This window comes from Sus scrofa, chromosome 11 (assembly GCF_000003025.6).
Source record: "Sus scrofa isolate TJ Tabasco breed Duroc chromosome 11, Sscrofa11.1, whole genome shotgun sequence".
Lineage (NCBI taxonomy): Eukaryota > Metazoa > Chordata > Mammalia > Artiodactyla > Suidae > Sus > Sus scrofa.
Genome location: NC_010453.5, coordinates 24028018 through 24055280, shown reverse-complemented (window position 1 = coordinate 24055280; position 27263 = coordinate 24028018). Strand labels below are relative to the sequence as shown.

The 27263-nt window shown below is 39.7% G+C and overlaps 1 protein-coding gene across 1 annotated transcript in view; it reads left to right on the top strand.

The window, feature by feature from the left end:
• Positions 1 to 27263, top strand: part of DNAJC15 (DnaJ heat shock protein family (Hsp40) member C15) — a 75627-nt gene that overhangs the window by 31876 nt on the left and 16488 nt on the right. Inside the window, exons 3-5 of the mRNA XM_001925120.7 lie at positions 1686 to 1759; positions 17515 to 17591; positions 24774 to 24844. Coding sequence (XP_001925155.3) covers positions 1686 to 1759; positions 17515 to 17591; positions 24774 to 24844 — 222 coding nt within the window. The remainder of the gene's footprint in view (positions 1 to 1685; positions 1760 to 17514; positions 17592 to 24773; positions 24845 to 27263) is intronic.

Sequence of the window (27263 nt, the reverse complement as noted above, 5' to 3'; positions counted from 1 at the left end):
GGATTTCAGCTTCATTTAATTTTACTTTAATTTCTCCTGACGTCCAGAGCTTTTTATCTCCTCCTTAGATTGGCTACTTCATGTCTTCCTATTTGTAGCATCCTGAGTTTTTTTGTTTGTTTGTTTTTTGGTTTTTAGGGCTGCGCCTGTGGCATATGGAGGGTCCCAGGCTAGGGATCTAATTGAAGCTACAGCTGCAGGCCTACGCCACAGCAACTCAAGATCCAAGCCGCATCTGCGACCTACACCACAGCTCACTGAGTGAGGCCAGGGATTGAACCTGCAACCTCGTAGTTCCTACTCGGATTCGTTTCCGCTGTGCCACAACAGGACCTCCTAGACAGGAAACTTCTTATAAAAGATCTATGTAGTTGAACTTTCCCAGTAGCAATCTTGATTTACAAATCATGTTATGGTTGGAAATTGAGTTGAAGGGCAGAGGTTTTCGAAGTTCACTGGTTTTCTAGCAAAGCTCTGGGAAAAGAGAGACTAGTGTTAGTAGACATGTTCTGATTAGGTGCAAAAGGTAAATAAGCCAGATAATATTTTATCTTTGCCCTGAAAACAGTGTAGGACTTGTGTTGTCATTGATACTTAGTTGTCCAGACTCGGGAGTTTTGATTTTTAGGATGCCAAAGAAAGGAAAGCACTAAAATAAGTTTTTAGGAGTGTAGTCATTCTCAGAAATTAAGAGTAAACATTCTTTGTAAATATTACCTACATAACTGCCTCTTTTTTTTTTTTTTTTTTTTTTTTTTTTTTTTTTTAATGCCCTTTTAGGGTCACACCTGCAGCATATGGCAGTTCCCAGGCTGGGGCTCAAATCAGAGCTGCAGCTGCCAGCCTACGCCACAGCCACGCAGGATCCAGTCCTCATCTGTGATCTACACCACAGCTCGTGGCAATGCTGGATCCCCGACCCACTGAGCGAGGCCAGGGATCGAACCCGCATCCTCATGGATACTTGTCAGATTATTTCTGCTGCGCCATGATGGAAACTCCCCATAATTGCTTTTTTACTTTAGCAATATCTCGATTAAAATCACTCTTCTGTGTACAGATCATATACATGACTTGTTTCCTGTATAGTTCAACGTGATTATCATTGTGAAAAGCAGTATAATTATTTTAGATTCATAAGTGACTTTATATGTAAAGGGACTTTAAAAGAGCACTAGACTGTTATTTTGTGGGTGTGTGACCTGTAACATCATATAAATGTAAGATTTTTTATACATAAAGGTTGAAATTTTCTTATTTTATAATTATGAACTAGAACAGAATAAATTCAATAGCCATGATAATTATATTAAAATGAAATCTGTCCTCCATTTAAATTGTATTAAAATGAAACCCGTCTTCCATTTAATGAACTAGAAATTTGGAAAAAATATATCTTTCTGGTAGGTTGTTGAGGGAGTTCTCTTGTGGCACAGTGGGTTAAGGATTGGATGTGGTCACTGCAGAGGTTTTGGTCACTGCAGAGGTTTCGGTCACTGCTGGGGTGTGGGTTTGATCTCTAGCCCAGGGACTGCCTCTTGCTGTGGGCATGGCCAACAAAAAAGATGAAATAGTTACTGAAAAAACATAGAACGTAAACTATGAATAAATACTATAGTGAGCACCTTGTGGGTATTGCCTTTCATTATAAAAATATATTTGATGTTATTTCTGTTATTACTTAGGTCGCTATGCATTTCAGATCTGGAAACCTCTAGGACAAGTAATCACAGAAACCGCAAAGAAGATTTCAGCTCCTGTAAGTGAAAGAAGGCTTTCGTTAGAAAGCTAAGCTCATTTTGATTTTTATTTGTATGCTGTCGCTGATAGTAATTCAGAAAAATGTTTTGGATTTTCCAGTGTATATGTTATTGGTGAGTTTATCTACTTCACAGATTTTAATTTCTTTTAAGTTCCTCGGTCACGTTGTTTTATATCTAACCATAGTCCCCCCCCCCCTTTTTTTTTTTTTTTGTGCTGTTTAGAGCCACATCTGCAGCATATGGAAGTTCCCAGGGGTCAGATCAGAGCTGCAGCTTTTGGCCACAGCCACAGCAACTCGGGATCCGAGCCGTATCTGCAATCTACACCGCAGCAACACTGGATCCTTAACCCACTGAGCAAGGCCAGGGGTTGAACCCACATCCTCGTGGATCCTAGTTGGATTTGTTAACCACTGAGCCGTGAAGGGAACTCCTATGTCTAACCATATTCCTAATTTTGACTTCTAATTATTACATTCATTTTAGTAGTATTGTGTCAATTTTGAGGTAATTTATTTTCCTTGTTTCGTTAATATTCATTTGGGAATTGTCCTATACCAGGCATAGCTGGTGAACAAAACAGACATGGTCCCTGGCCTGATGGAGCTTACCCGAGAGTTTATTTCATCTTGACATTTGAAACTAGTCCTCTTGCATCAACATCTGGCTATCTCAAACATAAGATTATAAGATTCCAACCTTGAAATCCTGTAGGGCTCATACATTCATCTACCAGCGTTACAGCTGCCCTGTCTGCTGAGCTGAATATAAGCGAAGAATGAATGATAGTAGGTGTCTAAGAAGCTAGAGTGTGGTGAACTGTGGTTTGTGACCACTGGAGACCAGGCAGAGAAAACTCACTGAAGCAGTGCAACATAAACATTGATTTCTGGGAAGCAGAAGGTCTGGGATAGATCAGCTTGGCTTGCAGCAGTTTGAGAATGAATGGCTTGTTTTAGTGAAGGGATTACAGGCTTGTGAGGCTTAGTTAGTAATGAGCAATGACCACACTTTCAAAGGATGACATGCTGACAGACAATTAAACTCAGGGTCAAAAGAACTGCAAGTGATTTTGTAGACCTATAAATGTCTGTTTGTGATTAGAAGGAGCATGTGTTTATTTTCTGTTTCCCTGTTTTTTGTTTTTGTGTTTTGGGGGCCACACCCACAGCATGTGGAGGTTCCCAGGCTCAGGATCAAATTGGAGCTGTAGCTGCCAGCCTACACCACAGCTACAGCAATGCCAGATCCAAACCACATCTGCCAGCTACACTACAGCTCGCGGCAACACCGGATCTTTTAACCGCCTGTGCAAGGACAGGGATTGAACCCATATCTTCCTGAATGCTAGTCAGGTTCAGTATCTCTTAGCCACAACAGGAACTCCTCTGTTTTCTTATTTGTATTTTCTTTGGCTAAAGTATTAATAGATACAGAGCATGCATTCATTAAATGTTCATTAAGTACCTACTACGTGTCAGACGTTATTGTGGGGAGTGGGATGTAGTCATGAACCAAAGACACCACCCTCAGGAGCTTACATTTTAGTGGAAACAATGAACACATACGTAAGGTACATAATACGTAGAAGTGATGAATGTAAAAGTTTCGTTAGCTTTAGAAAATGAGGTCAGGGTAAGGGTTGGCTTCAGCAGCAGCAGAGAGGAATCTGTATCAGATGGGTCAAGGACGGTGGCTCTGAGAAGGGGAGGGAGCAGGCCATGTGACTGTCTGAAGGAAGGGCTTTCTGGGCAGTGGAGCACTGCAGAAGTTCCAGGGTGGAAATGAGTTTAACAGCAAGCGCAACTCCAGTGGAACATGAGGAAGGAATAGTAGTTTGGGCCCAGATTAGTTACGTAGGGCCAAATAGACGATGATAAAGACTGCAGATGTTATTTTAAGTTTGATGGTAAGCCTTGGGAAGGTGTTACGCGTGGGGGCAGTGATTTTCATTTTAGATGATCCCTCTGCCTGTGCTTAGTGTATGGACTAGAATGAACCAGAGGAGCAGCCATGAAACCTGTTAGGATATTGAGATGGTCCAGGATGATGGTGGCTTGAAATAGAGTTAGAGGAGTGGAGATGGTGACACAGTAGTTTAAATGAATGTCATTGGTGTCTTTCCGTATGTTTACAAATGGAGAGAATTTCAGAAATCTTTGCTCTCCTGTGGCGGTGATCTTTGGTATGTTTATAAATAGAAGAGTCACATTTTGTAGAACTACGTTATTTAGCATTCTAAAGGAAAAGAGAACAAGCACGTGAGAAAAACTGCGCTGCTCTGTGGAGGCTCAGCAATAAAGTCGAGTGGTTTAAGAGGTTGTCATGGGTGTCCTGAACCCGGCCCCTGCATTTCTGAAGGAGAGGAAAATGATGCATGCCTCCTCCCCCTCCTCTTCGCGGGCTTCAGGTTAATACAAGTGGCTTTTGATAAATCCAGTCCCTTTCCCACAAAGTATTACGCTTGCAGTTTCCAGTGAAAACATCTTAGAATATCTTTATCATCATCATCATAACTATACTTCAGTAAAGATAAGAGTTGTGTTTTGGGGTTTTTTTGTCTTTTTTTTTTTTTTTTTTTTTTTTTTAGGACCGCACCCGCAGCATATGGAGATTCCCAGGCTAGGGGTCGGATTGGAGCTGTAGCTGCCAGACTACAGCACAGCCACAGCAACGCAGGATCCAAGCAGTGTCTGCAACCTACACACAGCTCACGGCAATGCCAGATCCTAAACCCACTGAGCAAGGCCAGGGATCTGCGGCCTCATGAGTGCTAGGCAGATTCATTTCTGCTGAGCCCCTGCAGGAACTCCAAGATAAGAGTTTTTAAAATAATTCTTTAAATATTAATTGTTCCAGGGAAATAGAGGAATGAAATATACACATACTAATGATTCCAAAAAGTCAAATTCACAAAGCACAGCGTTTACAGTGTTTCGATCTTGTGCGTATGTTCATTATTGAACTAAAGAGAGTTACCGACAAATAGGAACTGTGGTTGTGTATAAATCTCTGTCACTCAGAATATTCGAGGCTCAAGTTCCTTTGGGTTCTCTTTTCATTTTTTCCTAAACTTCATGCGCCTCCTCTATACTTTGAACATCATCTTGTTCTTAACTTTCCTCCTTTTCTCTCACTTTTCCCCTCCCATTTTGTTGGAGTATTGCCTAGAATAATTTCTTTCATATGGAATGCATGGATGGTAAATGTTTTAAATTCTCTGTTAAATAAACTCTCATGTTGTGGCTCAGTGGTAACGAACCCAACTCGTGTCCATGAGGATGGAGGTTCGATCCCTGGCCTCTGTTAGTGGATTAAGGAACCAGTGTTGCTGTGAGCTGTGGTGTAGGTCACAGACAGGGCTGGATTCTAAGTTGCTATGGCTGTGGCGTAGGCTGATAGCTGCAGCTCCAGTTCGATCCCTAGCCTGGGAGCTTACATAGCCCTGGATGCAGCCCTAAAAAGTGAAGAAAAGAAAATGTCTCCTTTGCTCTGTTACATTTAACTTGTGGTTCCTTGGAATCTGGTGGCGCCAGTGTTAGAGGAGTACAACAGAAGTCTCTCTCAGGCTGAACTTCCGTGCCCTCATTTGTGCTTTCCTGCATATCTCAGCCACATTTTTTGGTACTCAGACTCAGCCAGCGTTTCTGGTGTTTTTTATTCCTCTGTACATGGCATGCTTTGGTTTTTCTTGTGTTGTTTGTGCTTTGAGTTTTTAGTGTTGGATGATTTTTTTGTTTGTGTGCTTCTTGTTTAGCTCTGGAAACTTTGGGGGTGTTCTCTTTATTACTGATTTTCTGAAATTTCACAGGGATTTTTACCCTTGACTTAATGTGAAAATTGTCTGTCATTTGTCCTGTAATACTCTACTATGTTATTTCTTTAATTATTTCCTCTTTCCAATGTCTCTCTCCTCTGCTCCTGAAACTCTGATAAGAGAGATGTTAAATCTGAACATTTTATCTTATTTTCTTTCTCTTAATCATTTTGTTCTACTTCCCACAGTATTTCCAGAGGTTATTTTGCAGATCACTAGGTTGGCCTTCAGCAATGGCCCTTCTGTTGTTCAGCCCCTCCACTACATTTTTTTACATAAGCACTTTTTTAATATCAAAGAATTATTCTTGATCCTTTTTCATACAACTTATTCTTTTATGGATGTTATCCTAATATCTCTAAAGACACTAATTCAGATTTTGTCAGGTTCTCTTACATTTCTTGATTTATCTCCTTCCTTTCGAGCCAGCTGTTGTTTGTTCATCTTGGTTCTATTTTTTTCCCTCCATAATATTGGTTTTTTTCCAAATGTCTAAAGATCCTTGGTTGTTGATGTATGTTGAGGAGGACTCCGCTGAGTAATGAAAGTGGACTTTCTCATCAGTTTGGTAGGCTTGCTTCATTCAGCAGTTTAATTGAGTGAGAGGATCAACATGGTTTGTGAGTATGTAGGTGGGTTTAATCAACAGTCATGTCCCTTCCAAAGCAAGGAGCCCAGAGGCAGTCTTGGGATTTGCAGAACCCAAGGGTGGTTGAGTACTATGTATATTTTACTCCTTGGCATAACTGTCCGCCTCTTCAGCCCTCAGCATTCTGAAATGTGATCTCCTGGTACTCCCCTTTGCTTCTCTTGGGACCTACCACTCACAATAAGATGCACCCCAGGCATTTCACTTGCTTATTAGCCTGAGGGCTGAAGTGACAGGGGGCTGAACCTTACCTTCTGTACTAATGGAATTGGGAATGGTCTCTCTCTGCTCTTCTGGTTTAATTAATTATCCTGATACCATGTTTTGTATTTGTTGACTCTGAACTTAGTGTGTTTTCTTCTTTCTTTCCTCTAGTGATTGGGCTGCTGCAATTTTTTGTTTGCTGTGATTTGTGATGTGCTGTGTCTTACCTGTTTTCAATCTTTCAGAATTTCTTTAAACTTTCTGGTTTGCTGCTTGTCCCATTTCTTGTTTTCTAGGCTATTATGGATTTTTCTTTTTTAAAATACCTCTTTCTCATTTCAAAGGCACTTTGGAATTCGGAAGATTTTTATTATTCAGTCTGCTGTTTTGAGCCTGTACCCTTTCCTTGATTTTTTTTTTTTTTAAAGTTTTAATGTCTATTATTGATTCAGCTAATGTATAATTAACCCTGTTCCCCCCACCCCCCAGGGAACAATACCCAAGTTATTCATCTTCTTTTGAGACTTTTATTTTTCTATTTGCGAATTTGTCATTTTACTTGAATACAAGTTTTTAAAATTCGACTTATATTGTTTTATGGTTAAGTGAAATTCATGGAAATAATGCTAATTAAAATCATCATTCTGTGGCTCTATAAATCAAATAGCTTATTGTACATAATTGAAGCTTAGAGTTAATGGTGAGTGGCTTTCTTCCCTTAAGACTGTGGAATGATGTATTTCTCTGGTTGTCTGGAGGGCTTTTATGTTTCAAGTTATTGATTGAGTAAATTAGCTAATGAAGACTTACATTTAACTTGGTTCTTTTCATATCTTCTTTGATAATATATAGCGATATAGTATTCTGTGTTAATTGTAGAAGGAAAATTAAATTGGTTTCTGTCGTTATATACTTTATAAATAGAATAGTACAAAATAATAATTTGTAAGATTTGGGGTGTGTTTCAAATAGCAGAATAAATTCCACTGTTTCTGTCCTTGGAAATTCCATGAGAAATATATAACCATCTTCTCTGTTTAATGACATAGTTATTCCTTATGATAGTCCCACTTTTGTGAATCTAAACATTTCTTGACTCACCAGCATTGTCAGAAAGTGGTTCTGCACTGCTTTCTATCTGTGTATCTTTATGTATGTAATACAACATTGGTATATTGTTTGTAAGCTTCAAAGGGCCTTTGAGTCAGTTATGCTCTGTTGGAGGGTGGTAACAAAGGGACAGTGTTCTGCTTGCTCATGACACAGCTACTAATTTACAGAAAAATATATTAAAAACACAGCTACTAAGTTACAGAAAAATATATTAAAATACTGTGATAACAGTTTCTTTTTAAAATTATGTAATATAAAACCTAAATTCCATACGATTTTTAGAAGGCATGATTTTCTGTAAAGTAACATGAACAATTTTGTTTTCTCTGTCTTCTTTTCTATAAAGCCCCCAAATATTAAGTGTCTGTCCTCAAAATGAGGACCTTCCTTTAGAAGGATTGTGATGATTGTCTAGGTTCAGATTGACTTACTTGTAAGCAGGTCAGTGTTTTGGGGTATGAGCCTTAACCAGGTGCTAGATTTTGTGGGGGGGGGGTGGCGGGGGCACATCTGCTGCATATGGAGGTTCCTGGGCTTGGGGTTGAATCTGAGTTGCATCTGTGACTTGCACTGCAGCTTTAGGCAACACCAGATCCTTAACCCCCTGAGCGAGGCCAGGGATCGAACCCCCATCCTCATTGACACCATGTCAGGTTCTTAACCCACTGAGCCACAACAGGAACTCCAGGTGCTAGATTTTAAGTAACCTTTACTTAGTTTTCTTCTGCACCTAGGAAGAACCGAAAGTGAAAACTTGGCTTGGATGCAATACCTGCTTTTTAGGGTTAATGAGTCTTGTGAATGTGGTGGAAACGAGTTCATGAAGCATCATCAGTTTGTTTATTGTGTGGAAAAGTTGAAATTTTGGAGCTCCCTAAGGTTGATACTAATAGAAATATTAGGGAGTAAGGTATATATCTAGTAAAAAATTTTGGTCCCCTGAGAGAAACCTTGAAGCTAGCTGTTGTTCCTTCATACGTGTACTCTGGTTAGATTCTTTGAGTTTTTGCTGAATGCAGCGCTCAGTTCTCAGCTCTCTTCTGGCTTGACCTGTCAGAAGCACTTGACACTATTTTTCACTTCTTCACTGTTGGCACCTGCTTTTCCTCCTGCTGCACCACTGAGCCCGTGCAGTTCCTTTGCGGATTCCTCTTCATTTCTGTGCCACTAAATGTTGCCATCTCTAAGGCTCAGGCTTTGGACTTTTCTCCACTCCCTCTCTAGGTGATCTCATTTAGTCTGATGGCTTAATGCCGTCTGTATACTCATGACTCCCAAATGTTATCTCCAGGTCAGACTTTTCCTCCAATGTCTATTAGATACTTAATAGACATTTGAAACTTAACATAACCAAAACCAATCTCCTGGTATCTGTTACCCACAACAAACAAATAACCACTCCTTCTCTAAGTCATTAATTGGCAATTTAGGCCAGAAACCTAGCAGTCATTTGCAGTTTAAGTTCTCTGGAAAGCAGAATGAGACAAAGATGAGCAAGCTGTTAGTTCATTAGGGAGTGCTCTTAGGATCAACAGCTCCAGAAGGCAAGAGAAGGAAAAGAAGGGAAGGATAATTGAGACTGAAGTACAACCTTAACACAGGCCTGAGGCAGCCCCCTGAGGAGCTCTGACGCTCGGGTGGCTCATTGTGCTTGTCCCAAGTTGGGGTGCGAGGCCATGAAACTCAATGGCATCACCTGGGAAGTAAATATAAGTAAGAAGTACAAGGACTGAGCTGCAGAGAACCGCAGTGTCATTCCCTAGAGACTGCCTGGGAAGGGGGCGGGAGCTCAGCCTTCTGCAGCCAAGTCAGTTGCTGGGATTTGACAGCTGAGTGCTGTCTGCCTGCAGCAGCCCCAGTGTCTGAGGAGCAAGTGCCTCGCTTTGGAAGAAGGATCTGTGCAGCATATAACAGTGTGTACTGGAGTTCCCGTCATGGCGCAGTGGTTAATGAACCCAACTAGGAACCGTGAGGTTGCGGGTTTGATCCCTGGCCTCGCTCAGTGGGTTAAGGATCTGATGTTGCCATGAGCTATGGTGTAGGTCGCAGACGTGGCTCGGATCCCGTGTTGCTGTGGCTGTGGTGTAGGCCATCGGCTTCAGCTCTGATTAGACCTCTAGCCTAGGAACCTCCATACGCCATGGGTGTGGCCCTAGAAAAGACTGAAAAAAAACCAGTGTGTACTGCATCATCTTTGATTCCCTGCCTTTTCTCATAGCCCACATTCAGTCCAAGCAATTGTCATTTCTGATTCGCAATTCATCCCAAATCGGAGTGTCTCACCTCCTCCTCCATTACCACATTGGTCCGTCCCACCTCCACCTCTTAGATTCCTTATATCCTCTTAACTGGTCTCTTGCCTCCACTTTCTTAGGGTTTTGTTTTGTTTTCTGGCCACACCCGTGACATGTGGAAGTCCCAGGTCAGGGATCGCACCTGCACCACAGCAGTGGCAGTGCTGGATCCTTAGCCTGCTAAGGAACCAGGGAACTCCTGTACTTGTCTCTCTGTTTTCCATGCAGCAGTAATATAATCCTTTGACATTTTTTAAATTATAGATGATTTACAATGTTAATGGCAGTTTCTGCTGTACAGCAAAGTGACCTAATCTCACACACACACACACACACACACACACACACACACACTTATATGGTCTTCTATCATGATCCATCCAGGAGACTAGATAGAGTTCCCTTTTCTGTACAGTAGGACTGTGTTGTCTGTCCATTCTAAATACAGTAGTTTGCATCAACGTAACCCCAAACTCTCAGTCCATCGCACTCCCTCGCCCTTCCCCCTTGTCAGCTAGTACCACACTGTCTTGATTCTGTTCCCTCTGTCTGTGAGTCTTGTTCTGTTTTGCAGGTAGGTTCATTTGTGCCATATTTTAGATTCGACATATAAATGATAGCATACAGTATTTGTCTCTCTTTCTGATGTACTTAGTATGGGAACCTCTAGTTGCATCCATGTTGCTACAAATGACATTATTGCATTGTTTTTTTAATGCTTCAGTAATATTCCGTTGTGTATATGTACACATCTTTTCAATCCATTCATCTGTTGATGGACACTTAGGTTGTTTCCTTGTCATGGCTATTGTGAATAGTGCTGCTGTGAAGGTACAGGTGCCTGTATCTTTTGGATTATAGTTTTTTCCAGACATATGCCCAAGAGTGGAATTGCTAGATCATGTTAGTTGTATATTTAGTTTTCTGAGGAACTGCCATACTATTTTCCATAGTGGTTGCAGCAATTTACATTCCCACCAACAAAGTAGGAGTGTTCCCTTTTCTCCATATACCTCTCTAGCATCTGTTACTTGTAGACTTAGGAATGATGGCCATTCATTGAAGTGTGAAGTGAAGTTGGTACCTCCTTGTGGTTTTGATTTGCATTTCTCTAATAATTAGTGATGTTGAGCATTTTTTCATGTGCCTGTTGGCCATCTGTATGTCTTGTTTGAAGAAATGTCTTTTAGGTCTTCTGCCTATTTTTCAATTGGGTTGTTTACATATATTTTGGAGAGTAAGCCCTTGTCAGTTGCATCATTTGCAACTATTTTCTTCTATCCCGTAGGGTGTCTTCATTTTTCTCATGGTTTCTTTTGCTGTGCAAAAGCTTGTAAGTTTGATTAGGTCTCATTTGTTTATTTTTGTTCCTATTTCTATTGCCTGGGAGACTGACCTAAGATAATATTTGTACAGTTGATGTCAGAGAATGTCTTGCCTATGTTCTCTTCTGGTAGTTTTATGGTGTCATGTCTTACGTTTAAGTCTTTAAGCCTGCTTTTGAGTTTATTTTTGTGGTGTGAGGGTGTATTCTAGTTTCCTTGATTCACATGCAGATGTCCAGTTTTCCAAGAACCACTTGCCAAAGAGACTTTTTCCCATTTTATATTCTTGCCTCCTTCACTGAAGATTAATTGACCGTGGGTGTCTGGATTTATTTCTGGGCTCTCTATTCTGTTCCATTGGTCCATTTGTCTGTTTTTGTACCAGTACCATACTGTCGTGTTTACTGTAGCTTTGCAGTATTGTCTGAAAGTCTAGGAAAGTTACTCCTCTTGCTTTTTTCCCCTCAGGATTGCTTTGGCAATTCTGGGTCTTTTTATGGTTCCATATTAATTTTTGGATTGTCAGTTCTAATTTCTGTGAAAAAGGGCATGGGTAATTTGATAAGCATCACATAAAATTGGTAGATTTTCTTTGGGTAGTGTGGTCATTTTAGCAATATTAATTCTTCCAATCCAGGAGCATGGGATATCTTTCCATTTCTTTGAATCCTCTTTAATTTTCTTTTTTTTTTCTCTTTAATTTTCTTGATTAATGTTTTATAGTTTTCAATATATAATAAGTTTCACCTCCTCGATCAGGTTTATTCCTAGGTATTTTATTTTTGGGGGGTGCAATTTTAAAAAGTATTATATTCCTTTTCTAATATTTCATTGTTAGTATTCAGAAATGTAACTGATTTCTGAATATTAATCTTGTATCCTGCTACTTTGCTGAATTCATTGGGCAGTTGAAGTAGTTTTTGTGTGGAGTGCTTAGGGGTTTTCTATATGCATATAGTGATAATTTTACCTCTTCTAATTTAGATACCTTTTATTGCTTTTGTTTCTCTGATTGCTGTGGTTAGGACTTCCAATACCATGTTGAATAAAACTGGTGAGAGTGGGTATCCTTGTCTTGTTCCAGATTTTAGAGGGAAGGCTTTCAGCTTTTCTCTATTGAGAATTACATTGGCTGAGGGTTTGTCATAAATGGCTTTTATTATGTTCAGATATGTTCCTTCTATACCCACTTTGCTAAGAGTTTTTTTAATCATGAATGAATGTTGGCTTTTCTCAAATACTTTTTCTCCAGCTATTGAGATGATCCATGTGGGTTTTGACTTTCGTTAATGTAGTGTATTACGTTGGTTTGCATCTGTTGAACTATCCTTGTGAACTTGGGATGAATCCCACTTGGTTTTGATGTATGTTCTTTTCATGTGTTGTTGGAATCAGTTGGCTAAAATTTTGTTGAGATCTTTGCATCGATATTCATCAAAGATATTGGCCTGTAATTTTCTTTTTTGGTAGTATCTTTGTCTGGTTTTTGTATGAAGGTGATGGTGGCTTCATAAATGTCTCAGGGAGTGTTCCTTCTTCTTCAATATTTTGGCAAAGTTTAAGAAAGATTAATATTAGTTGTTCTTTATAGCCATCTGGTCCTGGACTTTTGTTTGCAGGGATTTTTTTTTTTTTAATTACATGTTCAATTTCATTTTTAGTGATCAGTCTGTTCAAATGGTTTTTTTCTTTTTGATTCAGTTTTGGTGAGCTCTGTGTTTCTAGAAATTTGTTCATTTTGTCTAGATTGTCAAATTTGTTGGCATGCAATTATTCATAGTGTTCTCTTATAGGTTTTTTTTTTTTTTTTTTTTTTGTATTTTTGCAGTATCCATTGAGACTTCTCCTTTTTCTTTTCTTATTTTATTTGGGTTCTCTCTCTCTTCTTGGTGAGTCTGGCTGGAGGTTTGTCACTTTTTGTTTACCTTTTCAAACAACCAGCTCTTGGTTATATTGACTTATTCCTGTTGTTCTTTCATCTTCATTTTATTGACTTCCTTTCTGATTGTTATTTCCTTCTGACTTTAGGTTTTGTTTGTTGTTCTTTCTCTAATTCTTTTAGGTGGTATATTGTTTATTTGAAATTTTTCTTGTTTTTGGAGGAAGTATCGCTATGAACTTCCCTCTAAGGACTGCTTTTGCAGTATCTCATGTGTTTCATGATCATTTGTCTTGAGGTATTTTTTTTTTTTAATTTCCCTTTTGATTTCCCCATTAACCCACGGTTTTTTTAGTAGCAGGTTATTTAGTCTCATTTTTTTCTCACTTCTTTTCCTGTGGTTGATTTCTAGTTTTATGCCATTGTGGTCAGAGAAGATGCTTGAAATCATTTCTGTTCTCTTAAATTTGTTGAGGTTAGCTTTGTGTCTCAGTATGTGGTCAGTCCTGGAGAATGTTCCATGTGCATTAGAAAAGAATGTGTATTCTGGGTTTTTTTTTTTTTTTTTATGTAGTTTTCTGAAGTCTAATTGTTCTCTTGTGTCATTTAGGATCTCTGTTGCCTAATTGATTTTTCCATCTAGAAGATCTGGCCATTGATGTGAGTGGGTTGTTAAAGTCTATTATTATTGTATCCCCATCAATTTCTCCTTTTATGTCCATTAGTATTTGTTTTAATGTATTTGGGTGCTCCTATATTAGGGGTGTATACATCGACGAGTGTAATATCCTCTTCTTGAATGGATCCTGTTGTCTTTAAATACTGTCCTTGTTTATCTTTTTTCTTTTCTTTTTGTGGCTGCATCTGTGGCTTATGGAAGTTCCCTGGCTAGGAGTCTGATCAGAGCTTCAGCTGCCAGCCTACTCCATAGCCACAGCAATACTGGAGCCAAGCCACATCTGAAACCTATGCCACAGCTTGCAGCAATGCTGGATCCTTTAATGCACTGAGCAAGGCCAGGGATTGAACCTGTATCCTCGTGGACACTATGTAGGAATCTTAACCCTCTGAGTCACAATGGGAATTCTTGGAAACTCCTTCTTTATCTTTCTTTATGGCTTTAGCTTTAAAGTCTGTCTGATTACAAGTATTGTGACTCCTGCTTTCCTGTTATTTCTATTTGCATTAAATATCTTTTTCTGTCCCCTCACTTTGAATTTATATGTCCTTTGCCTGAAGTTGGGTCTCTTGTAAGGGACATATTATTTTAGACTTTTGGTTTTTTTATCCAGTGTACCACTCTGTGTCTTTTGATTGGAGCATTTAGTCCAGTGGCATTGGCATGTATTTATTGCCATTTTAAACCTTGTTTTCCAGTTGATTTTATGTTTTTCCTTTTTTTCTTCTCTGGTTAGGTGACTTTATTTTTATGCTTGTGTTCTCTTCTTTTTCGTTTTTGTGAATGTATTGTTTAGTTTTGATTTGTGGTTGCTCTGCTTTCAAGTACGTTAACTCCTTCCTATATCTGCTTGCTTTTAGACTGATAGTCATATAGGCTCAAGCACATTCTTAAAAAAAAGTCTAGATTTTCTTACTCTTCTTCCTTCCCCACATTTTAAGATTTTGATGTCCTTTTGAACATATTCGTGTTTATCCTTTTGCTCTTCTTTGTGTTTATCTTTGCTTTTACAAATAGTTTTTTTTTTTTAATCTGTATACTTGCTTATTTGATTACTTTCCAATTGTCACTTCCCCCATCCTGTATCTTGTTACCTCTTTCTTATTTAGAGGAGACCTTTCAGTATTTCTTTTAGGAGAGGTTTAGTATTCCTGTATATATATATATTTTTTTTTTTGTCTGAAAAAATTCTTTTTCTCCTTCTATTTTAAATGATAATCTTGCTGGGTAGACTATTCTAGATTGCAGATTTTTCCCTTTTAGAACTTTGAATTTATCTTGCCATTCTCTTCTGGCCTCTATCAATTCTGTAGAGAAATCAGCTGATTGCCTTGTAGGGGGTTCTCTTATAATTAACTTTTTCTTTTTTTCTACATACTGCCTTTAGAATTCTCTACTTATCTTTAATTTTTGCTATTTCTGTTATTTTTTGGTGTAGGTCTGTTTGGGTTCAACTTGTTTGGGACCCTCCGTGCTCTCTGTATCTGAATATCTGTTTCCTTCTTTAGATTGGGAAGTTTTCAGCCATAATTTCTTCAAATGTGTTTTCAATCCCTTTTCTTTTTCTTCTCCTTGTGGGACCCCTATTATGTGTAAATTGGCCCTCTTTATATTATTCCATAGATTATGGCTTTCTGACTCCTATTCTGATTGGGAGATTTTGATAGTTTTATCTTCTGGGTCACTTTTTGTTCCTTTTCATTATCCATTCTGCTGTTCAATGTGTTTGACTCAGTTTTTGTCTCTGCAAATGAATTTTCTAAGTTTTCTCGGCTCCTTGTAGCATAGTTCCTTTTTAAAGTGATCTGCATGCTGTTGATAGCTGCACTTAATTCTTCAGTATTTCCATTACCTCCTTTTTGAACTCAGCGTCTGTTAGACTGTGAAGGTCTGTTTCATTCTTTGCTTCTTCAGGGGAATTCTCCTGTTCTTTTAACTGGAAATGATTCCTATGCTTCTTCATTTTTCTTATATTTTTTCTGACTCCTTGAGTTTAAGGAAAACAGTTATCTGCTGTAGTCTGAGAGGGCTATTTAGAAGCAGTAGCATCCCTAGGTAGCTTGTGAGCCTGTGGCTTGAGAACCGCTTTTGGTTTGAATGCTTGCTGTCTCTTTCCTCAGTGTGTGCAGGCCGTTATCCCCATGATAGGGGGTGTGCAGGTAGATGGCCTGCCTGTGCTTCCAGGGAGGTGGGGGCAATGGGCGATGCCTGCAGGTGGCACCTGGTTGTGGGCCCTTGGCAGTGGCATTGATCCTCAGGGCAGTGGGGGCAGTGCCCAGGGCCCTTAGCAGCAGCAGCAGTGGAGTGCATTTGTTCTCATGGAGGTGGGTGCAACAGGTGGCACTCAGTTGCAGGGCCCTCTGTGCTTGTGGCCCTTGAGGTGACTGTGGCTGCAGGCAGTGCCTGGTCACTGGACCGCTAGTGGTGGTGGGCCATGCCAACCTCTGGAGTCCAACATGGCTGTGGCAGTTTTCACCCGGCCCCCATAGATGGCATGTGAGCAGAGAAAGAGCTTCCTGTCATTGTCCACCCCCTCCCCTCACACTCCCTGACAGTGGCGCCCTCCTTCTCTTTCGGGCCCAGGCCTCTTCCCACTCTACCTTGGCTGTGGTGCTCTGCTCCCCAGTTCCCTCAGGCTGTTTCTACACTGTCCCCTAGTCCTCTCCTGGACCTGGCCTCCAAAGCCCACGTTTCAGCACCCCAGCCCCTGCCCAGATGTCTCAAGCAGTGGTATGTGAGTCAGTGGTTCTGGTGGTCTCTGCAGCTCCCTCTCTCTGCTTTGCCCTCCTCAGACCAGCTGCTGCATTTTTCCCAGATCAGCCTTCACGTAGGAGGAGGCCTTGAGGCTCCCCCTCTGTCCCCGTTAGGTGGCCACCTCCCAGGGTGTGGATTCCTTTCCTCTTTCATGGCTCCCTCTCAAGAGTGCTGGGCCCAGCCCGATTCCTTTTTTCTCTTCTTTCTCTCTCCCTTTTTTATTTTATTTTATTTTTTCATTTTGTTCTACCCAGTTACTCGGAGGGTTTCTTGCCCTTTTTGCACGTCAGAGGTCTCTGTCAGCATGTAGTAGCTTTTCTGTGTGAATCTACATGTAAGTGGCATTTTGGGTGTGTTCGTGGGAGAAGATGAGCCCCACTTCCTACTCCTCTGCCGTCTTGATACTGCCTCCCAAGTAATCCTTTTAAAACCAAGTCAAACCTGTTACTCCAGTGCTCTGGCTGCTCCTCCTGACTGAGAGAAATAGCTTCAGTCACTTGCCTTTCCCCGAGTCCATCCACAGCCTGCCCCCAGTTCCCACTGTCCTACTCTTGCTCCTTGCTCAGGCCCCTCCAGCCGTGTCGGCCTTGCAGCCCCGTCTTCCTGTCTGATGTCCTGATGTCGTCCCCACCTTCGCAGTTTCTCCTCTTCTTTCTCAGCCAGTCTAGTAGGTCAGACTGTCTGTTATCTTAGTAGTAAATGACTTGGTCAAGGTTATCCAATGACAGAGTTACTGTGTAGAGCTTAGGAAATGTGCAAGCCTTTTGTTTCTGCTCATCTTTCTCATTTCCTCGGTGTAGAAAAGTGAGTGTATTTGGAAGTGGAAAAGATTGTTAACATTTTTTAAGTATTCCGCTTGTTCATGATTTCTTGTAAAGGATTATTGTTGCGTGCTCCCCCTCCCCACCCACCCCACCAACAATTTCAGATTTACTTCTGGTAAAATGCATGACTCCTACTGAAGCAGTGTGATGGGATTGAGGTCATGCACCTCATACATGGAATTAATCATTTTTTGTTCTTTCTTTCCTGTGCAGACCTTTTCATCCTACTATAAAGGAGGATTTGAACAGAAAATGAGTAGGCGAGAAGCTAGTCTTATTTTGGGTGTAAGGTAGGTGTGTTCCATAAGTATTACTTTGTTCTGAGGCTAAATTTGTGTTAAAAAGGAGAAAATGTGACAGTAAAATTATCCTTATATTTTAAATTATGAATAGGAGGCAAAGGAGAAAATATCAAATTTTTAAATTTTAGAATTTCAAATCTGGAGTTCCCATTGTGGCTCAGTGGTAACGAGCCCAACTAGTATTCATGAGGATGCAGGTTTGATCCCTGGCCCTGCTCAGTGGATTAAGGATCTGACATTGCTGTGAGCTGCAGTGTACGTCTCGCAGACGTGGCTTGGATCCCAAGTTGCTGTGACACAGGCTGGAAGCTGTAGCTCCAATTCGACCCCTAGCCTGGGAACTTCCATATGCCACAGGTGTGGCCCTAAAAAGGAAAAAATAAATAAATTAAAAGTAAAACCTCAAATTAAAAAAAAAAAAGTAAAACTTAAATATAAGAGAATATCCTACTTCCTCTAAGAAAATCAGGCATAGTTGTGATGTGCCTCTTTTTTTTTTTTTTTTTTTTTTAAGAATACAGGGTAATTTTATTTTTGCTTAGAGTGTGAAACCAGTGTTCCTTAACAAGAAGCTGTCAAAATTGAATATATTAAAGTTTCAGTGCAATTATCAAAATATGTCTTGCATTATTTTTTGGGCCGCACACACCCATTCAGAAGTTCCTAGAGCAGGGATCAAACCCATGCCACAGCAGAACCAGATCCTTAATCCACTGAGCTACGAGGTAACTCCAAAATATCCCTTATTCTCACACTGACTTTTTTCTGGTTTGGTTTTATAATTTGAAATTTATTATATTTTCAGTTATAACATGGGGTCCGTTTCAAAATTCTTTTCTAGTTCCACGATTTGACATGTAGCATATTTTATTATACTTATTTCCCCTTTGTATTCATTTATTGTCTAACTTTGCACAGCTTAGGAGAAAATTAATGACATTATGTGATTACTGTGAGATATCACTTAACACTTTAATTTAAAAATACATCCCTTACCCTAGATTTACCATTATCTGTATTTGTTTGCCTTATGTTCTCTTAGAGCCACATATCTTTTGGGGGTTGGTTATGGTATGTTGCCTGCAACAAATCTTAGGGTAATTTAGTCAACATAATTAAGCAGAATAGATGGTAAAGTCCTATACTGATACAGTTTTTAAATATGTTATAGATTAGCAGATTTTTGTTCGTTTGTTTTTTAGGGCTGCACCCGTGGCATACGGAGATTCCCAGGCTAGGAGTCGAATTAGAGCTACAGCTGCCAGCCTGTGCCACAGCACAGCACCTCAGGATCCTAGCCTCATCTGTGAACTATACCACAGCTCATGTCAACACCAGATCCTTAACCCACTGAGTGAGGCCAGGGATTGAACCTGCAACCTCATGGTTCCTGGTTGGATTCGTTTCTGCTGCACCACAATGGGAACTCCAGATTAGAAGATTTTTAAGGCCACAACACTTTGCTATTTCTTATGCGACTGATCAAGAAAAACAAAAAGGTGGGTGGGGAGGAAGAAGAAGTGAGCTCTCTCACTGAGAATAAATATAAAAAAGGAAACGGTTTTAAGCAGGGGAACCAAATTAGGAAATTAGCTAAATTACTAACTATTCTTGGTCTTAATATTCAGATGGGCATTATTTTTCTTAACCATCTATGAGCCCCCATATCATCGTATTCATCGGAAGTGTGAATATGAAACATGTTTTAAACCAAAGACAAAAGTTTTTGAGAATATCATTCAATATTATCCAAGATATTCCAAGTTTGTTTTGTTTGGGCTGCATCTCTGGCATGTGGAAGTTACTGGGCCAGGGATTAAAGCCATGCCACAGCAGTGACCTGAGCTGCTGCAGTGACAGCACTGGCTCCTTAACCTGCTGTGCCATCAGGGAACTCCAGGGTACTTTTGTTTTTAGGAGAGAAATTAGGAGTTGACTTAAGACACATGGTTATAAAGCTGTATAAAATTTCACATGGTTATAAAGCTGTATAAAATCGAGCTGTATAAAATCAGTTCACAGACTGATAGCAGGTGAATCTGAGTACAGATACCGGCTTTACCACTTAATTGGGTGACCTCAGTTTCATCATTTGTAAAACAGAGATAATAATCAAGTTTTTACTGCATAGAGTTGTTCCAAAGATGAACACATGAAAGTTTTAGCATCAACATAACACTTAGTAACTACTCAATAAATACCAGCTAAGCAAATAGGTCCTCATCCTGATTCTGTCGCTGAGGCACTGATTAAGTTACAGCTTTTCTGCACGTCAGCTTCTTCATTTTCAATTCAGAATTAATAACATTTTGCATTGGTGGAATAATGTACAATATGAGTGGTACCTTTTTTATAAAAGTGCCTACCAAGGACGTTCCCTTGGGGCACAGCGGGTTAAGTAAGGATCCAGCGTTGCCACAGCTGTGGCTCAGGTCACAACTGCAGGGCAAGTTCAGTCCCTGGCCCGGGAACGTCAACATGCTATGGCATGGCTAAAAAAAAGAAAAAAAGGGTGTCTACACAATAACAGGTATACTGAATAAAGGTGGGCCCCTCTCTCTTCCCCATCTCTATCACGAATGCAGAAGCTAAATATTTGCCCTTAGTACATTAAATAGAAAGTTAAAACTTATTTGCTTTCCTCTAGCCCTTTCACTCAGCCAGGCACTGTTGATTTTGTGAAAATCCTTCAAGCTGTGAATACATTGCTGTGGTTCCATTTTCTGTGGTCAGTGAATCCAAATGATTTAGACTATATAAGGAAGACAAAATGGAGCTGACTCTGTTGATACCCTATTTAAAAACAAACAAAAAAATTCTGTATACTACCAGATGACTCTGTATATTTTTACATATGGCATATAGCCTAAAATATTTTACTGAGCTGCCTGAGAAAATTGTTGTTAGACCTGGTATTTTCTGAAACGATGTACGCATTTGGGATTTTCAAGCTTTCTATAAAACTTCTGTGGACGTTTTAAACTATTATTCAATAGACTAGCAGTAAAAAAAGAAAAAGAAAAAAGAAAAACCACACCCACTCCATTTGCTACAGGTTCAGGGAACACCAGTCTGTTCCACACACCCTGCTCCCCCTACTCCCAATCAGATGCTTTCCAGGGAGCAGTTTGAAATCTCTGATCCAGGCAAAATGGCATTTAAAGTTACATTTTCAGAGTTCCCACTGAGGTGCAGTGGGTTAAGAATCCCAAGTGTAGCGGCTTGAGTCTTCGCGGAGGTACTTGTTTAATCCTAGGCCTCTAACAGGGGGTTAAAGGATCTATTTTTGTTACAGCGTATGTTACAACTATGTCTGTGGTGGGTTTTTTTGTTTGTTTGTTTGTTTTTGCTTTTTAGGGCCAGAGGCCTATGGAGGTTCCCAGGCTCGGGGTCCAATCCGAGCTATGCCACAGCAACGCCGGATCCAAGCCACATCTGCGACCTACACCATAGCTCACCGCAATGCCAGATCCTTAACCCACTGAGCAAGGCCAGGGATTGAACCCGCATCCTCATGGTTCTTAGTCGGATTCGTTTCCAGTCTGCCACGATGGGAACTCCTTCAGCTACATCTTGAATTCAGTTCCTGGACTGGGAACTTCCATATGCCACAGGTGCAGACTTAAAAAAAATATTACATTTTCAATTCATGATGCAATTTTCTATACTGAAGATATATTAAGCTACATTTAATTTTTTTTTTTTTTTTTTTTTTTTTTTTTTTTTTGTCTTTTTAGGGCCGCACATGGAACACATGGAAGTTCCCAGGCTAGGGGTTGAACTGGAACTGTAGGCTGTGGCCAGATCTGAGCTATATCTGCCATATCGGGTGCAGCTTGCAGTAATGCTGGATCCTTAACCCAGTGATCAAAGCCAGGGATCGAATCTGAATTCTCATGGATACTAGTCAGGTTCTTAATCTGATGAGCCACAACAGGAACTTAGATTTATTTATTGATTTATTTTTGTGGTCTTTTTATGGCCCCACCTGCAGCATATGGAGGTTCCCAGGCTAGAGTCAAATCAGAGCAGTAACTGCTGGCCACAGCCACAGCAATGAGAGATCTGATCTATATTGCAGCCTGGACCACAGCTCATGGCGACACTGGATCCTTAACCCACTGAGCAAGGCCAGGGACAGAACTTGCATCCTCATGGATACTAGTCAAGTTCATTAACTGCTGAGCCACGGCGGGAACTCCTACATTTAATTTTTATATTTGTTTAAGAACTAGGATTCTCTCATTTTGTTTAATCTTTACAAGACCAGTCTTAAGGAGCTTATCTCCTATATTTCCATATAGGAGTTTTAAGGTTTTAGGTCTTACATGTAAGTCTTGAATCCATTTTGAGGTAATTTTGGTGTGTGGTCTAAGATAGGGGTCCAATTTCATGTCTTTGGGTATGACTGTTCAGATTTTCTTTTCCTAATAAACACCTTTATCTTTCTCTGCATTGTATATTCTTTTCTCCTTTGTTGTAAATTAATTGACCATATATGCATGGCTTTATTTCTGGGCTCTGTGCTGTGCCATTAATCTGTGTGTCCATTTCTATGCCAATACCATACTGTTTGATTACCAGAGCATTGAAATATAGTTTGAAATAAAGAAGTTTGATGTCTCCAGATTCCTCTACTTTCTGAAGATTGCTTTGGCTTTTCAAGATCGTTTGTGGTTCCGTACAAACTTTAAGGTTTTTTGTTCTGTTCAATGAAAAATGCCATTGGAATGTTTATATAAGTTGCATTGAAAGTAAATCCATACATTGTTTTGGATAGTGTGGACATTTTTACAGAATTACTTCTTCCACCCCACAAGTGCAGAATATTTACATTTGTTTGTGTTTTTAGTTTATTTCATCAGTGTATTCCAGTTTTCATTGTACAGGCCTTTCACCTCCTTGGCTGAATTTATTCCTGGGTGTATTATTCTTTTTGATGCAATTGTAAATGGGATTATTTTCTTGATTTCTCTTTCTGACAGTTTATTAGTATATAGAAACACAACAGGTTTTTATATATTGATTTTATATTCTATATTTTTTCTGAATTTGTTGATTAGGCCTAACAGTTTTTTGGTGGAGTCTTTAGGGGTTTTTTAAATATAATAATCACGTCATCTATAGGTAATTACGGTTTTACTTCTTTCTGATTTGGATGCCTTTGTTTCTTTTTCTTGATTGATTGCTCTGACTAGGACTTCCAATACTGTGTTGAATAAAAGTGATGAGAGTGGGCACTTCTGCCTTGTTCTTGATATTAGAGGAAAAGATGTCAGCTTTTCACTGAGTATAATGTTAGCTGTTGGCTTTTCATGTATGGTCTGTTATGGTGAGGTCCCTTCCCTCTATACCAACTTGGTTGAAAGGTTTGTCATTAACAGATAATTGAATTTTGTCCAATGCTTCCATATCTCTTGAGATGACCATGTGATTTTTATCTTTCGTTTTCACTTTTCTTTTCGGCTGCCTCATGGTATATGGAGTTCCTGGACCAGAGACCAGATCTGAGCTACAGCGTCGACCCACAATACCAGACCCCTTAACCCACTGTTTCAGGCCAAGAATCAAACCTGCAACCTGGCACTGCAGAGATGCAGCTGATCCAGTTGAGCCACAGGGGGAACTCCCAGTTGTTTAAAGTTTGGTAGAATTTAGTGAAGACATCTGGTCTTGGACTTTTCGTTGTTGGGGGTTTTTTGATTAGTGATTCAATCTCATTAATAGCAATTGGTATGTTTAGATTTTCTATTTCTTCACGATTTAGTCTTGATAGGTGTTTTGTTTTGTTTTCCTCTTAGGGATTTATCTGTTTCTTCTAGTTTGTCCATTTTATTAATATATAATACACTTCATGGTAGTCTTGTATTTCTGTGTATCAGTTATAATCTCTGCTTTTCCATTTCTTTTTTTTTTTTTTTTCTTATTTTTAGGGTCGCACCCAAGGCATATGGAGGTTCCCAGGCTGGGGTCAAATCGGAGCTGTAGCCACTGGCCTATACCAGTGCCATAGCAACACCAGATCCGAGCTGTGTCTGCAACCTACACCACAGCTTATGGCAACACCAGATACTTAACCTACTGAGCAAGGCCAGGGATTGAACCCTCAACCTCATGGTTCCTAGTCGGATTTGCTTCCACTGAGCCACGGCGGGAACTCCTGAAATCTGTTTTTAAATATCTCTAAAAGTACCTACTTTTAGCCACTAGAGTGGTTCATCCATACAAATTAAATTTTGAGTTTCACAGTAACCACTATGTAGTTTGAGTCAGCTACTGTTATTTACATTTGAAGCCCAGAAAAGTTAAGTAGCTTAGATAAGCTAGTATAAATATTAAGTAGCCATAAAAGGATTTTGTTGTTGATGGTGTTATTTTTTCCTTACCTGGAAAATGTCCTAAAGAGAATAATTTCCAGTACTGGATAAATGAGGCTTTACAGGAATAACTAGGTTTATTTAACTTTCTCCTTTAATTTTGTTTAGAGCATAGGCTCCAATAGCCAAGCTTTTCCCATAGGTTACTCATAAAGCTAAATAAATTATGAGCTTGGAAGGGCTTTGAGAGTCTCTGTTGAAAGATACTGGTAAAAACTAACTATTTACGGAACATTTGCTACACATCAGGCACTGTCGTAGCACTTTGTCAGCATTAACTAATTGACATTAGCCTTAACTAATTCTTCGTGAGGACTATATTGTTCTTAGCCCCGTTTTACAATGAAAAAGCTGAAGCATAAAGAGGGTAAAGAATTCGACCAAGGCTGTGGCATTCTACATGGCGATCCTGGGATTAAGCTGCAGTCTGGTAGTTTTAGAGTTCAAACACCTGCTTATGTTCCCCCCCCGCCCCCAATAGCTTGAAGCATAAATTTTCAAACTCAGAATGATAGGCTGCAGACTGTGATTCCTCTATCCTATATATTGTGTGTATTTTTTTCATTGAGAATAGGGACTCACTTTAAAAGGACCGAAGAAAAGAACATGCAGCATTGAATCAGTGATTTATTTTGATGGTTGGTAAAATAGAGTGACAAGCTGTAATTTCATATTTATCCACAAGATGGTGAAATTCTCATTAGTTTTTAATTTCTCAAAACTCATATAAACCGTTAATTTATAATCTGCATTTGACACTATTTATCATAAGCACTTTAATTTCTTTTTACAGCCCATCTGCCGGCAAGGCTAAGATTAGAGCAGCTCACAGGAGAATCATGATTTTGAATCACCCAGATAAAGGTAGGTAAAATTCCTATTTTTCACAATATGTGGACCAAAATATGCTCTGAATTCCTTTCAGTCTACTTAAACACATTATAAATGATATATAGTTGAAATGGAAATTTATGTGTCATATGTGCTGTGATTTTTCTTCTAAATAAATTAGCCTTTAGATTGGAGTTCAATGACCCACAGAAGTGATGGAGTTATAGTTATCAGCTTTCAAGAACTTAGTCACTGATTTTTGTGTATAAGCACCTAACCCTTGTTTGAGGCTCTTAGCATTTTTTTTTTTTTTTTTTTTTTTTTTTTGGCTTTTTAGGGCCACATCTGCAGCATATGGAAGTTTCCAGGCTAGGGGTCCAATCAGAGCTACAGCTGCTGGCCTGTGCCACAGGCACAGCAACACAGGATCCAAGCCGCATCTGCAACCTACACCACAGCTCACAGCAACGCCAGATCCTTAACCCGCTGAGCCAGACCAGGGATCAAACTCTCGACCTCATGGTTCCTAGTTGGATTCGTTTCTGCTGTGCCACAACAGGAACTCCCGAGGCTCCTAGCATTTTAATGGAGAAAGAAAAAATCATGAATTGTGCACTCTTTGATTTTATAAACTGATTTGGGCATCATGAGTTACATCGTGAATAACCTTACGCATAAAAGCACAAGATTTAGAGGAGGTTCTCTAAATCTCGGAATGTACTGTGTCGTAGATGATTCCGAATTTCTTAATTTTCTTCTGGAAGGCTCTGAGCCTGAGCCATTTGTTTTTAACTGACCAGATTTTTAATGTAAATTTATCTTACAGAAAGACAATTATTATAACTTTAACTACACTACAGCTGCTTGAGAGAGAAAGCCCATATGTTCGTTACTGTTTCTGCTCTAAAATAGCAGATGGTAGAAAGTTACCCTGTATTTCAGAAGTCACAAGTGGGGGGCGGAGAGTGAAAGGTTTCTTGGATTCTTCCCTTACAGACTTTCAGTTTCTAATTATTTTGAAAAAAATTAAAAACAAATTTTGGATTCCTACCCATCCTCACTGACTCTAAAATAAGGCATTCTTTTTTAGCTTTCTCATTTAATGACTTACTATAAAAATGCTTTTCACTAAACCATCTCCTTTGGTTTTGAACTTGCTGTTCTTTAGTGTGAATAAACAAGAGAATAAACTTTGAAAAGAGGTTTTGCTTAAAATTTCTAAACAGCTTCAATAGTGCTAAAAGAGCCATTCAACTAATTTACTTTGCATTATGGGCTTTCAGAGTAATTGACTCAGAAATGTGTCTGAATGCCTCCTCGAAGCCCTCTGTCTCCTCAACGTCTTCTGTCCCTTCCAGGTCAGGTGTATGCCCTTCTTTGATTGATGGCAGTGGGATCAAGCACTCACATCTTTCAGATGATTGACAAGTGTTGATTATGTCTGCTGGCAAGGAAGTGAACTCTGAAATGTATCTAAAAGAAATGTATTTTTAGATACCTTTAGTAAAAAAAAAAAAGAAAAGAAAACGTCTTTGTATCTTATGAGCGAGTTGATCTGTGCTGAGATTGTATGTTTATCCAAAGTGGGGTTGGTGGCTGCCCACTAGCATCCTCCAGTCTGGCCTTGGGTTGGTAGCAGAATGCAAAGGAATGGACTCGGAAGCAGGAGGGGCAGCATTCTTCTTCTCAGGCGTCTGTCGTCTAGTGACCAGCATGGCCTTGAACATTCCCTTAGCCTCTCCCAATGTCAACTTTATCCTCTACAAAATGACGGGGTTTATTTTCAAAGATTTTTTTGGATATATTATAGAATGTAACATTTTATGTGGCTCTTCTGTTAATGAAGAACCTGTGCCTTGTATCTCTATTCAGATCAAGTTTTTAACTTAAGAAATATGCTCTCCCTCCCATCCCCGCTTTTTTTTAAGGGCGGCCCCAGCAGCCTATGAAAGTTCCCAGGCTAGGGGTCACATCAGAGCTGCTGCTGCTGCTGGCCTACACCACAGCCACAGCCATGCAGGATCTGAGCCACATTTACAGACTACACTGCCGCTTACGGCAATGCAGGATCCTTGACCCACTGAGCAAGGCCAGGGATCCGCACCCACATGCTCATGGATATTAGTTGGGTTCTTAACCCACTGAGCCACAAAGGGAACTCCAAGAAATAAGCTTTCAATCAACAACTGTCAACAACAAATGTGTTGACAACAGTAGACATGTGGTCCATAGAATTACCCATTCACTCAAATTTTAAAACATTTGGAGTTTCAGAGTTCACAGGCCTCTTAAAACCCATCCAATATACTCATAGTTAAGAACTGCTCTGGTAGAAAGTGTGGTGACTTAAGGACTAATTGCAACTACTTGAGGGAAAAAATTCATGTATGATGGAGTAGGGAGACGATAGCTCATAAATCTGGAAATTGTCTCTTGAGAAGCAAGGTTGTTT